Raw genomic sequence first — 13,011 nt, 5'->3', positions numbered from 1 at the left:
GCCAGCCCCTGAGCCAACATTTCAGCAAGTTAAATGTTCAAGTATGGAGAATCTTTGCAGTTTGGAGAGATCCTTCTCCTGCTTCATGCAAGGCACAAGCAAATGGACTGTGAAATATTTATGGAGACCTCAGAAATCCTGCGTGGCCCCATCATCTCCATCCACTGTTCTGGGTCCTGCCACTTTTCTCAGCCTCTTTCCTTCTTATTTACACTCAGTGCCTTGAGGTTTTTTGGATGGGGGTTGTGCAGCTCATGGGCAGATGTTGAGGATCCCTCTCTTTGTGGTCCCTCTATTGGGAAGATGACAGAGAGGGAACTGCTAAATGCAGGGATATCTTCAGTTGCATTGAATCCTAGGATCCCAGACTGGTTTGGGATGGAAAGGACCTTAAAGCTCATCCAGTTCCAATGCCCTGCATGGGCAGGGACACCTCCCACCAGCCCAGCTTGCTCCAAGCCCCATCCAGCCTGGGCTGAGACACTGCCAGGGATGGGGCAGCCACAGCTTCTCTGGGAAGCCTGGACCAGGGTCTCACCACCCTCGTAGCAAAGAATTTTTTCCTAATGTCCATCCTAAATCCCCCCTTTTCCATCTTGAAACCATTCCCCCTCATCCCATCACCTCATGCCCTTGTAAAAGTCCCTCCCCAACTTTCCTGGAGGAAAGTTCCAGGTACTGGAACATGCTCTTAAGTTCCCCTTGGAGACTTCTCCTCTCCAGGCTGAACAACCTCAACTCTCAGCCTCTCTTCATAGCACCCTGCTCAAGTTTCATGTACCCCTCATGTCTGGGGCTTGAAGGCTTTCAGCCTGGTTCCACAGAGGTCCTCACTTTCAGGACAGGATGTTTTGGGCGTTGGGCACTCCAAGAGGGATGCTCTGGAGGGGCAGGGGTGAGATGCCAGTTGCACAGCATGGTCCAGAGTTGCTTCTTCCCCACCATTTCCAACCTAAGCATCCCTTAAGGAAAAATAAGCACTTCTGAAGAGAAAGGAGACCAGAAAACACCTAAAAAACCCAGCATCATGTGCATTGCATAGTTTAATTTTCCATCTGCCTACATTCTCCTACAGCCTCTTGTCTCAGGCTTGCAGGGCAGGTTAGAGGATGAGGTTCCTTTCTGGTTCCATTCTCGCACATCTCCTGCCCCAGGGGTGCTGCTCTGGGCTTTGCAAAGAGATGTTGGCATGGAAAAATCATCCTGCCTAGGACCTGTCTCCTTTAAGTCATTTTTTTGGGGTTGGGAGAGGCTGGGGGAGGTGAGGAGTTCTCTGTGGCAATGTGGCTTTGCACAGGAAGCTAAACCAGAAGCATCAGCTGTTTGGCCAAAGTTTTATTCCCCAGGTCCTAACAAGTGCTGGCCTGGAAGGAGGTAGAGGTCCTCTAAGGAGGGTTGGAAGGACCTTCTGAGCAGTGGGGAAGGGACCTGCCCCTGAGCATCCATCCCCAGAGTTGCTGGAGACTACAGCTGGACCCCAACAGCCACCAGAAGTGAGGCCCTGTCACCATTTCAAGCAGCCAGAACACTCAGATCTCTCCAATGCCACTTGGTTTTCCCTCCCTCTTCCTCTCCAAAAGGAGCTGTTTTCACTCTTGAATTTTTGTCCCACCAGTTTTTTGGGTTAGAACATCCAAAAAACTCCTCAGCCCTGCAGTAGTGTGTCCAGCCCTGGCATCCTCAACAGAAGGAGGAGATGGAGGTGTTGAAGTGAGTCCAGAGGAGGCCAGGAAGATGATGATAGAATCATCAGGGTTGGAAAAGACCTCAAGTCCAACCGTCTGCCCTACAACCCCTTATCAGCCACTGTAGTACCTCATCTGCCCATCTTTTGAACACCTCCAGATTCAAGGGTTGGAGCAGCTCTGGAGCCAGGCTGAGAGAGTTGGGGGTGTTCAGCCTGGAGAAGAGAAGGCTGCAGGGAGACCTTGGAGCACCTTCCAGTGCCTGAAGGGGCTGCAGGAAAGCTGGGGAGGGACTTTGGATACTGGATGAGGGGCAGTGGTCTTAAAGAAAAGAAGGGTAGGTTTAGATCAGACATTAGGAAGAAATTCTTCACTATGAAGGTGGTGAGACACTGGAACAGTTTCCCCATCCCTGGAGATATTCAAGGTCAGGCTTGATGGGGTTTTGAGCAACCTGATCCAGGTGAAGATGTCCCTTCTTACTGCAGGGGAGGTTGGACTGGGTGACCTTTAAAGGACTCTCCCAACCCAAGCCACTCAGTGATTCAATGACCCCTGAGTGTGACTGAGCCTTGGGGAGCTGAGCCTTGAGAAATGGTTTTTACTTCAGGCTGAAAGGACTCAGGGGCCATCCCCAGTTCCTGGTTCCTCTGTAGCATCAGTCTTCCCCATCCTTACAACTTGCTGCCTCTTCCCTTGCCTGAAGGCTTTCCTCTCTTCTCTTTTTCAGGAAGGATACATATCAAACCCTCGGAGTTTGTGGGAGAACTACCCCCACGTTTATCTTCCGTAAGCACTCCTCAGGGCAGCTTGTTCTGGGGCTGACCACTTCCTTCCTCTCTTGAGTTTTCCCTGTGGCTGGGACCAGGATGCTGACAGCACCCTGCATGCCCTTTGCATGCACCCTGCTACAGGGAGATCCCAGGGGACATGGGGCATCTCATTTGTGGCCCTGGGATGGGTCTTTGTGGAGGGTTTCCTCCATAAGGAAGGTCTGGTGGGCTTGGTTACCCATCCTGGCTGTTCCTAACTGCATCACCTGGAATAAGTTGCTTTGCTGGGCATTTTGCATATCAAGTGGGGGATGATCCTTCCTTCTTGGGTTCTGACAAGCATGAGGTTTGCTGAGGGCACGGAGATGGCTGCAGAAGCATCTGGATAAAGTCCAGGTGTGGCTCAACATATATATATAATAATATATATATATTATTTTTTAATAATTACAATTTTATTGTAATTATATATGCAGATTTTATATATACATATAATAACATATATATATAATTTCAGCTGAGAAATGCTGCCTCCTAAATCCCAGGGCTTCAAAGCAATGGGGGTATTGCCCGGTTGGGCACTTTCCTTGGTACTTGGGTCCTTGGGGTCTTGTGCCTGGGTCTTTGGGGTCGTGCCATGCCCTGGGCTGGCTCACGTTGGCTTGTCCCTGCATTTCAGGTTCCAGGTGAAGTTTTTCTACCTGTGCCAGCTGGCTTACTGGCTGCACGCCCTGCCAGAGCTCTACTTCCAAAAAGTCCGCAAGGTGAGAGCCGGGTGGGAGCTCACAGGTCCATGGGGGGAGGGAAGTGGGAGGGATGCTTGAGGTGGTTTTCCCACCACCTTTGGGGAGAAAAAGCTCTGGAAGAGGTTGGGTGAGGAAGGGTGAGGGTTTTCATGTGGCTTTCTGCCCTTGCCAGGAGGAGATCCCTCGCCAGCTGAGGTGCATCGCGCTCTACCTAGTGCACATCGCCGGTGCCTACCTCCTCAAGTGAGTCTCTTACCTGCCTCAAGGTCCTCTTGTCCCCATGTCCCCCTGCTCAGGGGATGAATAGGTCCTTCTGGAGGTCACCCCGGAAGCCTCAGTGTTTGTGGGGAATAAAGGCGAGTGTTTAAAAAGGAGATGGTGTTGAAGTTGACCTTGCAGCTGTGGGCAGTCAGGCAAGAAGGTTCCACAGTCCCAGAGAGGTGATTGTCATGGAATCAAAGAATGGCTTTGGTTGGAAAAAACCTTCAAGTTCATACAGTTGAAGAACAAGGGGTAATAGCTTTAAACGGGAAGAGGGGGAATTTAGATGAGACATTAGGAAGAAATTCTTCACTATGAGGGTGATGAGGCACTGGCTCAGAGAAGCTGTGGCTGCCCCATCCCTGGCAGTGTCTCAGCCCGGGTTGGATGGGGCTTGGAGCACCCTGGGCTGTGGGAGGTGTCCCTGCCCATGCCAGAGGGGTTGGAACAGGATGAGCTTTAAGGTCCCTTCCAACCCAAACCATTCTGTCATTTTCAGTTCAACCATGAACCCAGCATACTGCCAAGTCCACCACTAAACCAATGTCCCCAAGAACCATGTCTAATGTTGAATGACCCAAGGGTTGTTATGTGACTGCACAAGCAGTCTGTTCACAGGGTGTTGCAAAACTGATGTTAACTAGGAACCCAGAATGCAGGCTGAGGGCTGCATCTCCCCTGGGTGTGGGAACCACCTCTGGGTGCTCTCCCAGCACCTCATGGACAGCCAAGCTCTTACCCTCCATGTGCATGGAGCAGTGGTGCCAGCAGTTGGGGCTTTGCGTTGGACCCATCCCACCTCTGCTACTGGGTTTGGGCTGCTTTCGTGTTTTGGGGAACATGCTGGAGAGGAAAGACTGAAGTTGGCCCAACCCAGTGATGCTATTTTTCTTTTCTTCCCTCCCAGCTTGACCCGTTTGGGGCTGATCCTCTTGCTGTTGCAGTACTTGGCTGAATTCTTCTTCCACATGGCCCGCCTGGTCTACTTCACGGATGAGAACAATGAGAAGTTGTAAGCAGGAGAAGATGGCCCTGGCTTCCATCTTCTGGTGCCCAAGAGAGCCATGTTGGGGGGCTGGTTGTTACCTACCAGCTGAGTACTCCTACCAACTCCTCGACTTCTCCTCCTGCAGGTTTAATGTCTGGGCTGTCGTGTTCGTGGTCACCAGGCTCTTCACCCTCACCTTGTACATCCTGGTCATTGGCTTTGGGCTGCCACGGGTGGAAAACCAAGCCCTCGACCCTGAGAGAGGGAACTTCTTCAGCTTTCTCTTCAACAATATCCTCTTCAGGTAAGAATATCCCTTTCTCTATCTACCATCTCTTTTTTTTGTGTGTGTGTGTCCTTTCACACGACGACTGAATCGAGGACACGTCTTCCATACGTTCCTTGGTTGTGTTATCCCAGGGTGGCTTTTGCTGAGTTTGGAAATGCCAGTGGGGATCTGATCAAGGTTCTTAGTGAATCACAGAAGGTTAGGGGTGGAAGGGACCATCTAGTGCAGCCCCTATGTCAGAACAGGTTCCCCTAGAGCAGGTTGAACAGCAGGGTGTCCAGATGGGTTCTGAATGTCTCCAGAGATGGAGGAGACTCCACCACCTCTCTGGGCAGCCTCTGCTTTGCCACTCTCCAAGCATAAAAGTTCCTCCTTGTGTTAAGATGGAACTTCCTATGGTCAAGTTTGTACCCGTTACCTCTTGTCCCATCACTGGACACCACAGAAAACAAACAGGACCCATCCCACTGACACCCACCTTTGAATATTTCTAAGTGTTGATAAGATCCCCCTCAGTCTTCTCTTCCCTAGACTAAAAAGACCCAAGTTCCTCAGCCTTTCTTCATAAGCAAGATGTCCTAGTCCCTTCATCACCTTTGTAGCCCTTTGCTGTCCCCTCTCCAGCAGTTCCCTGTCATTCCTGAATCAGAGAACCCAGATCAGGACATAGTTCTCCAATGAGACCTCACCAGGGCAGAGCAGAGGGGCAGAAGGACCTCCCTTGACTTGCTTGTCACATTCTTCTTGCAGCACCTCAGGTGAAGGTCCCGGAGAGCTGGAAGGGTGTGGAGTAAAGATGATGGTGGGGACAAGCCAGCAAGGAATTTGTCCATGGAGAGAAGTGATAAAGTGTGAGCCTATCTTAGAGAAGGGCTTGGAGGCTTTCCCTGCTGCATCCCTAACTGTGCTTACAGGGACATGGTCAATGAGGAGGCATTTTCCCTTCTGCTTGGACATTTTTTACTGTCTGTTGATATGGGAAGCTGGGTCTCATGGCTTGCAGTCTGTCTGTGCAGACTGGGAGCCTTGCAACAGCTCTAAGTTAATTTCAGATGTTGCTAGACCAGGTGCCTGGTCATTTCCAAGCTTTTTAGGGCTATGGACTACTCTCCATATGTATGGACATACTATCCCCTGTCAGAGGATTTGGGGGACTTGGCTTCCTTCCAGCCACGTCCACATTTGGTTGTACAGAGCAGCTGGGAACACCTTACCTGGGCCATGCAAGCTGTGGTTTGGGCAGTGCTGGTTGGCAGGATTCTATTTGGTGAATCCCAGACTGGTTTGGGTTGGAAAGGGCCTGAAAGCTCATGTAGTCCCAACCCCCTGCATGGTCAGGGACACCTCCCACAGCCCAGGGTGCTCCAAGCCCCAGAGCCCCATCCAACCTGGGCTGAGACACTGTCAGGGATGGGGCAGCCACAGCTTCTCTGGGAAACCTGGGCCAGGGGCTCAGCACCCTCACAGCAAAGAATTTCTTCCTAACATCTCAACTCAGTCTCCCCTCTTTTAGCTTAAAACTGCTCCCCTTCATCCTATCACTTCATGCACTACATTTCCTGTCCTGAAATCTTAAGAGTCATTGTTGCCTTGAGCACCTGAGAACTTTGTAGTGAGAAGGGGAAGAGAAGCAGCTGCCCTGAGGTCATGAGATGGCAGAAAGCAGAGAGAGAATCATAGGAAGGTTTAGGGTTGAAGGGACCTGAAAGCTTATCCAGTTCCAACCCTCCTGCATGGGCAGGGACACCTTCCACCAGCCCTGGTTGCTCCAAGCCCCATCCAACCTGGCCTTCAACAACTCCAGGGATGGAGCTTCCACAGTCTCCCCAAGCAACCTATTCCAGTGTCTTACTACCCTTATGGTGAAGACTTTTTTTCTGGCTCTCTAACCTAAATCTCTGCTCTTTCAGTTTAAAGCCATCACTCCTTGTCTTATCATAACAGACCCTGATAAGAAGTTTCTCCCCATCTTTCTTGTAGCCACCTTTCCAGTACTGGAAGGTGCTCTAAGGTTTCCCTGGAGCCTTCTCTCCTCCAGGCTGAACATCCCCAACTCTCAGCCTGGCTCCAGAGCAGAGCTGCTCCACGTCTTGATCATCTTTGTGGCCTTTGTCCAAACCCTCTCCAACAGGTTTTTACATCTTTCCCATGCTGGGGGCTCACAGTATTTCAGGTGCAGTCTCAGGAGAGCAGAGTTGGTGGCAGGAGGGATGATGACACCTTCCTTCACCTCTTGGAGGAATAGGGGGGGGGACACGGATGACGCATCCCAGCCACCAGCCTTGGTGCGGGTGCAAAGCTGGGCTTGGTGGTGGCCTGGCTCCTCTTCTCAGCCTCCCTCTTCTCCACCCCTCCCAGAATGAGTGTGCTGCTGTTGGTGTGCCTCTTCCAGGCCTCGGTGATGTGGAGGTTCATCCACTTCCAGCTGCGGCGCTGGCGGGAATACTGGAACGAGCAGAGCAGTCGGAAGCGAGTGGCTGCTGGCGCCAAGCAGCAAACCAAACAGCTCAAGAGGGACTCGGGTGAGGACCAGGGCTGGGGTGGGTGGCACAGGGTGACGAGGGGCCCCTAGGTCATTATATCCCCCAGGGAAGCTGTTGTCCAGGTGGGTGATGCTGTGGTGGTAGCTTCTCCTCTGTGCTAAGCCCAGGGTGTCCCCAGCGGGCTCGTGCCGTGGCAGGGTTTTTTCCCCCATGTTTCCAGGATATCTTCAAGTGGGTGAAATCACAGAAATCACAGGAAATTAAGGGTTGGAAGGGACCTCAAAAGATCATTGAGTCCAACCCCCTCCCCTGCCAGAGCAGGGTCACCTACAGCAGGTCACATAGGTGGGACCTGGGGCTCCAGGTGGGCTTTGAATGTCTCCAGAGAAGGAGACTCCACAACCCCCCCGGGCAGCCTGGGCCAGGGCTCCCTCACCCTCAGGGTCAAAAGTCTTTCCTTAGATTTATGTGGAACCTCCTATGCTCCAATTTGCACCTATTGCCCCTTGTCCTATCATTGGACATCACAGAGAAGATCCTGGCTGCATCCTCCTGACACTCACCCTTTCCACATTTATAAACATTAATGAGGTTGCCCCTCAGTCTCCTCCAAGCTGCAGAGTCCCAGCTCCCTCAGCCTTTCCTCATCAGGGAGATGTTCCACTCCCTCCATCATCTTTGTGGCTCTGGGCTGGACTCTCTCCAGCACTTCCCTGTCCTTCTGGAGCTGAACAGCCCTAAACTGGAGGTCTGAACCTGCACAAGGAACAAAGTTTTCTCTCTCCATCCCCAGGTTACCACGAAAATGGAGTGGTGAAGGCAGAGAATGGCACCTCACCACGGACCAAGAAGCTGAAATCACCGTAGAAGGAAAGGGTCTTCTCCTGGGGAGGAGGACGAGATACCAGGACTGAGCAGCAGCCTCTCCTCCCACTCCTCCTGAGCGTCGAATCGAACGTCTTGGAAACCGCTCATCTTCCCAAGGTGTCTCTCGCTCTCCTCCCTTCCTTTCTCGCTCTCTTGAACCATTTGCAATAAAACCAAAAAGGTCCCTTTCCCCTTCTCCTTTCCCCCCACCACCCCATAGGAGTCCTTCCCAACCTTCCTGGTTTTTGCCTTCCTCCATTTTATCTAAAATCAGCGTGCAATTTATTATTTTTTTTTAATTTTTTTTTCTTTTCTACCTTTAGTGTTCAGTTATTTTGAGTTATTGTTACAAATGCATCATAGAAGGTTCCAAACAATCCTTGTTTTTTTTCTTCTACAGCACGTTCCTCCCTTCTCTCTGTGGTGCTTCCCTGAGCCCCCCCAACCCCTGGGGTCAGGGCCACGGCAGCTTGAAGGCACCGCATGTCTGTTATGGGAACAGGCTCCTGGGGGGATGTGCTGGGGCTCTGTGGCCCTGAGGCTCAGGGTTGGTTTTGGGGTGAGTGTTGCCTCTCCTGGGGCACATCTGGCCAGTGCTTGGCAAGTGCTGCAGGATGGGGATGCTGCAAAGAGAGACCTGGGGCTGACGGAGGGACCTCAAACTGTGTCTTGTCTCATGGTGGACCTCTGGTTAAGTTGGGAGTTTTCTGACCTCTGGTTTTGAGGTCATTTTGGAGAGCTGGGCAGCAGAAAAGGGAAAGAATTTCCCTCTTAATATAGGACCCACCTCCTAGACTTTGCTTGCCTCAGGTCTTCTGGTACAGCTGGGTCCCTCTTACTCTTAGCTGCAGGAGGTGAGCTGCTCCATGGTTCTTCTGGAGCTCCCAGCCTTGAGAACTGGGCTTGAGGTTCCTCAGCTCACAGGACCTTGGCATGGGGCAGCAGCATCCTCAGGTCCACCTGAAACCTTGAGTCCTGCCCAGTTTTGTGGACTGGCCTGGTTCTGGTCAGCCCAGGCTCTTTGCCAGTTTGCTTGTGTCTCCTGGACCTGGTGTTCTCCTGGCTTTGTGACCACATCCAGGTGACAAAGTGGCTGCTGCAAAGAGTTTTGCATCAACAGGACTGTCCCCCTCGTGCTGCTGCCTTCACCTTCCTCATCCCTGCCCTGCCACCAGCTTCACTCTTTGTTTCTGAAGGATACAGAGCTTGTATCCACCCAAGGTGCTATCAAATGCAGGGTTTCATCCCAAAAAACAAAAACCCAACCCCTTCATCCCTTTGAGCTGTGAACGAGATGACAGGGAAGGGGAAAGAAGCCAGGGCTTTTGCACATTAGGAAAAGCCTGACCTGTGCCACGTAGCTGTTGGCAGATGGAGTTGTCTCAAATCTACCTCAGAGGCCATCTCTTGCTGCAGACCACTCTCCCCTCTTTGCTCCTGCTCCACGTGGTGGCAGGAGAATCGTGGCAACCCCAGATCCCCACCTGCTGCCCCTATCCTGGGGAGGGGGGAGCAGCATCTCCTGCCTGGGGTTCCCTGGGACAGCTTCTTTGGGGTGCCACACCCCAGTTTAGGTTTTGTAGGAAGGTGATAGAACCTTTCACCCCCCCAGCTCTCCTCGGGAGCAGTTCCTGTAGCTGGGCTTTGCTGTTGGTGCCTCTCGTGCAGTGAAGCCATCTGCAGCTTTTGTTCCCCTGCCCCATGGCAAGAGGAGGCAAGTGATGGGTTCCCATGGCTGGGCAAGAAGAGGGGGTGCAGGGTTGTGGGGAGCTGGGGTGCTTTTCCATAGGCAGGCCAGGGGCAAGGTCCATCCACCTTTGTCTTGAGGTCCTCTTCCTTGCTTTGGGCAGCTGGACTCCAGCTCTCTCCAAGTGCAATTCTAGCTCAAAGCTTTTGCAGTAGTCCTCAGCATCATTTGTGTTCTGGGCAATGGGTGGCAGTTGATTTTCTGCACCTCTTTTGAGTTGGGTCATGATTTTAATTCCTTCTGGAGGTGTCTTTTCTCCCTTTCTCTCTTTCTCCTCCTTGAGCCCCAACTAACACCAGGCTCCTGAGGGAGAAAATGTGCATAGACATGAGGATAGTTGGTCAAATTCCACTTATTCCTTCATCCCTGTGACATCCAAGTCCCAAGTGGGAGATGTCAACAGGACTCTGGGAGAGCAATTCCCCCTTTTTCAGGGGACTTTGGAGTAGAGATCCCCTTGGTGGTATCTTTGAATGGTACCTGCTAGCCCTTGCTGAGTAGAAAATAGAAATTTTGGCTCCAACAGGCAGCAACAGTGCCTGAGTGCAATGTGAGGAGAAGAGCTTTATGTCAGGGAGGACATGGAAAAGATCTTGTGGGAAAGGTTCTTCCTTTCTCCTGTCTCTTCCCATCCACCTCCTCCTGCCTCAGCCTGGCAGCAGCTCAGGTGTTGACTCTGCTTACAGGTGACACAGTCCCCCAAAAAAACCCAGACTGGCTGCTGAATGATTCCTCTCCCCACCTGCTTTGCTCCAGGCAGCATTTCCACTTCCAGGATCCTGCATGTCCATGAAATAGCTCATTATTCCACTTTGTATCCCAAGTGCCTTGTGTCCCGGAGTAGCCTCTCCTGTGCTTCATCCCTGTGCTACTTTTCCTCCCCCTTTACAACCTATGGCCAACTCACACTGTGTTTTTGTGGGGTTTGTTTGATGGTGTTACCAGTAAAAAGGACAGTTTGTTTTGGAAGCAGTTCCAGGTGTTTTTAATATATAGATCTTGAGGCTTTTTTTTTTTTTTTTTCACCTTTCCTCTATTTTTAGTGCTCAGAAATCCCCCTCTTGTGCCCAAACCTGGCAGGTTTTTTGATTTTGTTTTGTACTGTGGGTTTTTCTTGGGGTTTTTTGTTGTTTTGTTTTTTTTTTAACTGAGCCTTTTCTGTAAGGCAAGATGTGCTGGCATCCCAGAGCTCTGCAATCCAACCTCTGATGGAGGAGCTGCCACAGGCTGCTCCTCTCTCTGTCCATCCCTTGGTGCAAACTGCTCCTCCCCCTTTACAACCTATGGCCAACTCACACTATGTTTTTGTGGGGTTTGTTTGATGGTGTTAGCAGTAAAAGGGACAGTTTGTTTTGGAAACAGTTCCAGTAGTTTTATTTTCAATGTATAGATCATGAGGCTTTTTTTTTTCACCTTTCCTCTATTTTTAGTGCTCAGAAATCCCCCTCTTGTGCCCAAACCTGGCAGGTTTTTTGATTTTGTTTTGTACTGTGGGTTTTTCTTGGGGTTTTTTGTTGTTTTGTTTTTTAACTGAGCCTTTTCTGTAAGGCAAGATGTGCTGGCATCCCAGAGCTCTGCAATCCAACCTCTGATGGAGGAGCTGCCACAGGCTGCTCCTCTCTCTGTCCATCCCTTGGTGCAAACTGCTCCTCCCCCTTTACAACCTATGGCCAACTCACACTATGTTTTTGTGGGGTTTGTTTGATGGTGTTACCAGTAAAAGGGACAGTTTGTTTTGGAAACAGTTCCAGTAGTTTTATTTTCAATGTATAGATCATGAGGCTTTTTTTTTTTCACCTTTCCTCTATTTTTAGTGCTCAGAAATCCCCCTCTTGTGCCCAAACCTGGCAAGTTAAAATTTTGATTTTGTTTTGTTTTGTACTGTGGGTTTTTCTTGGGGTTTTTTGTTGTTGTTTTTTTTTTTTTTAACTGAGCCTTTTCTGTAAGGCAAGATGTGCTGGCATCCCAGAGCTCTGCAATCCAACCTCTGATGGAGGAGCTGCCACAGGCTACTCGTCTCTCTGTCCATCCCTTGGCTGCAAACTGCTCCTCCCCCTTTACAACCTATGGCCAACTCACACTATGTTTTTGTGGGGTTTGTTTGATGGTGTTACCAGTAAAAGGGACAGTTTGTTTTGGAAACAGTTCCAGTAGTTTTTATTTTTAATGTATAGATCATGAGGCTTTTTTTTTTTCACCTTTCCTCTATTTTTAGTGCTCAGAAATCCCCCTCTTGTGCCCAAACCTGGCAGGTTTTTTGATTTTGTTTTGTTTTGTACTGTGGGTTTTTTATTATTTGGGTTTTTTTGTTTTTGAAATGAGCCTTTTCTGTAAGGCAAGATGTGCTGTCCTCCCAGAGCTCTGCAATCCAACCTCTGATGGAGGAGCTGCCACAGGCTACTCCTCTCTCTGTCCATCCCTTGGCTGCAAACTGCTTGAATGTCCATGTCATTTCTCCACTTCATCCCAAAGAACTTTTTCTTTCCCAAAACACCCAGTTTCATTGCAAACCCTTGGTGGTCTTGTCTTCCCTTGACCTCTCTGCATACAAAGATGCCATGAGTCTGCTTTCTTGGAGTGGATGCTCTTCTGGTGCCCCATCTTGTCAAGCCCTTGGTGTCTTCTGCAGAAAAAGATCCAACCCCACCCAGGATTGCTCTTCTCCATCCACAGGGCAGGAAGAGACAATGGAAAACTGAAAGTCTTGAATTTCAGTGCAAAGCTCTCACTTGCATCCTTCCTGTGGGCTTGAGATTGCCTCTGGTAGTCTGTGCCCATTAGCCAAGGTTGGGGAATATTGAGCAGTCTGTGATGGGTTTGTTTGGGTGTGAATCTGAGTGTTTTCCTGCCCTAGCCTAGAAGAGCTGTGAAATACCAGCAGTAGTTCTTTTTTTTTTTTTAATCTTAGCTGGGGAATGGGCTTGGGAAGAGAAAGGGGCAGAGGAAGAACAGATGTAGCACTTCACATGTCATTTTTCAGTGACTCTTCTGGGGCATTACAGTTGCATAATGTTTGGTTTTTTTTTTTTTTGTGTGTGTGTATGTGTGTGGTTAGAATTCTTTCTTCTTCCTCACTGTGTTTGGGTTTGTAGGAAAGCCAACTTCCAGTTCCCCATAGGTCCCTGTACCCTTAAAACTCACCATTTTAAAATACATTTTTGGTAAGCTTCCT

At 50.2% G+C, this 13,011-nt stretch overlaps 1 protein-coding gene across 1 annotated transcript in view; it reads left to right on the top strand.

Moving 5' to 3' along the window:
• Positions 1–9,339, top strand: part of TRAM2 (translocation associated membrane protein 2) — a 13,107-nt gene extending 3,768 nt beyond the window's left edge. The window contains exons 2-9 of the mRNA XM_030447590.1: positions 134–173; positions 2,416–2,474; positions 3,138–3,222; positions 3,377–3,447; positions 4,373–4,477; positions 4,599–4,757; positions 7,101–7,264; positions 8,019–9,339. Of these exons, the coding sequence (XP_030303450.1) occupies positions 134–173; positions 2,416–2,474; positions 3,138–3,222; positions 3,377–3,447; positions 4,373–4,477; positions 4,599–4,757; positions 7,101–7,264; positions 8,019–8,092 (757 nt within the window). The 3' untranslated portion in view covers positions 8,093–9,339. The remainder of the gene's footprint in view (positions 1–133; positions 174–2,415; positions 2,475–3,137; positions 3,223–3,376; positions 3,448–4,372; positions 4,478–4,598; positions 4,758–7,100; positions 7,265–8,018) is intronic.
• The last annotated feature ends 3,672 nt before the right edge of the window (positions 9,340–13,011 follow it).

This window comes from Calypte anna, chromosome 3, assembly GCF_003957555.1.
Source record: "Calypte anna isolate BGI_N300 chromosome 3, bCalAnn1_v1.p, whole genome shotgun sequence".
NCBI classification, from domain to species: Eukaryota; Metazoa; Chordata; class Aves; order Apodiformes; family Trochilidae; genus Calypte; species Calypte anna.
Note: the sequence above shows the minus strand (reverse complement) of the source record. Positions and strands in the feature narration are given on the sequence as shown.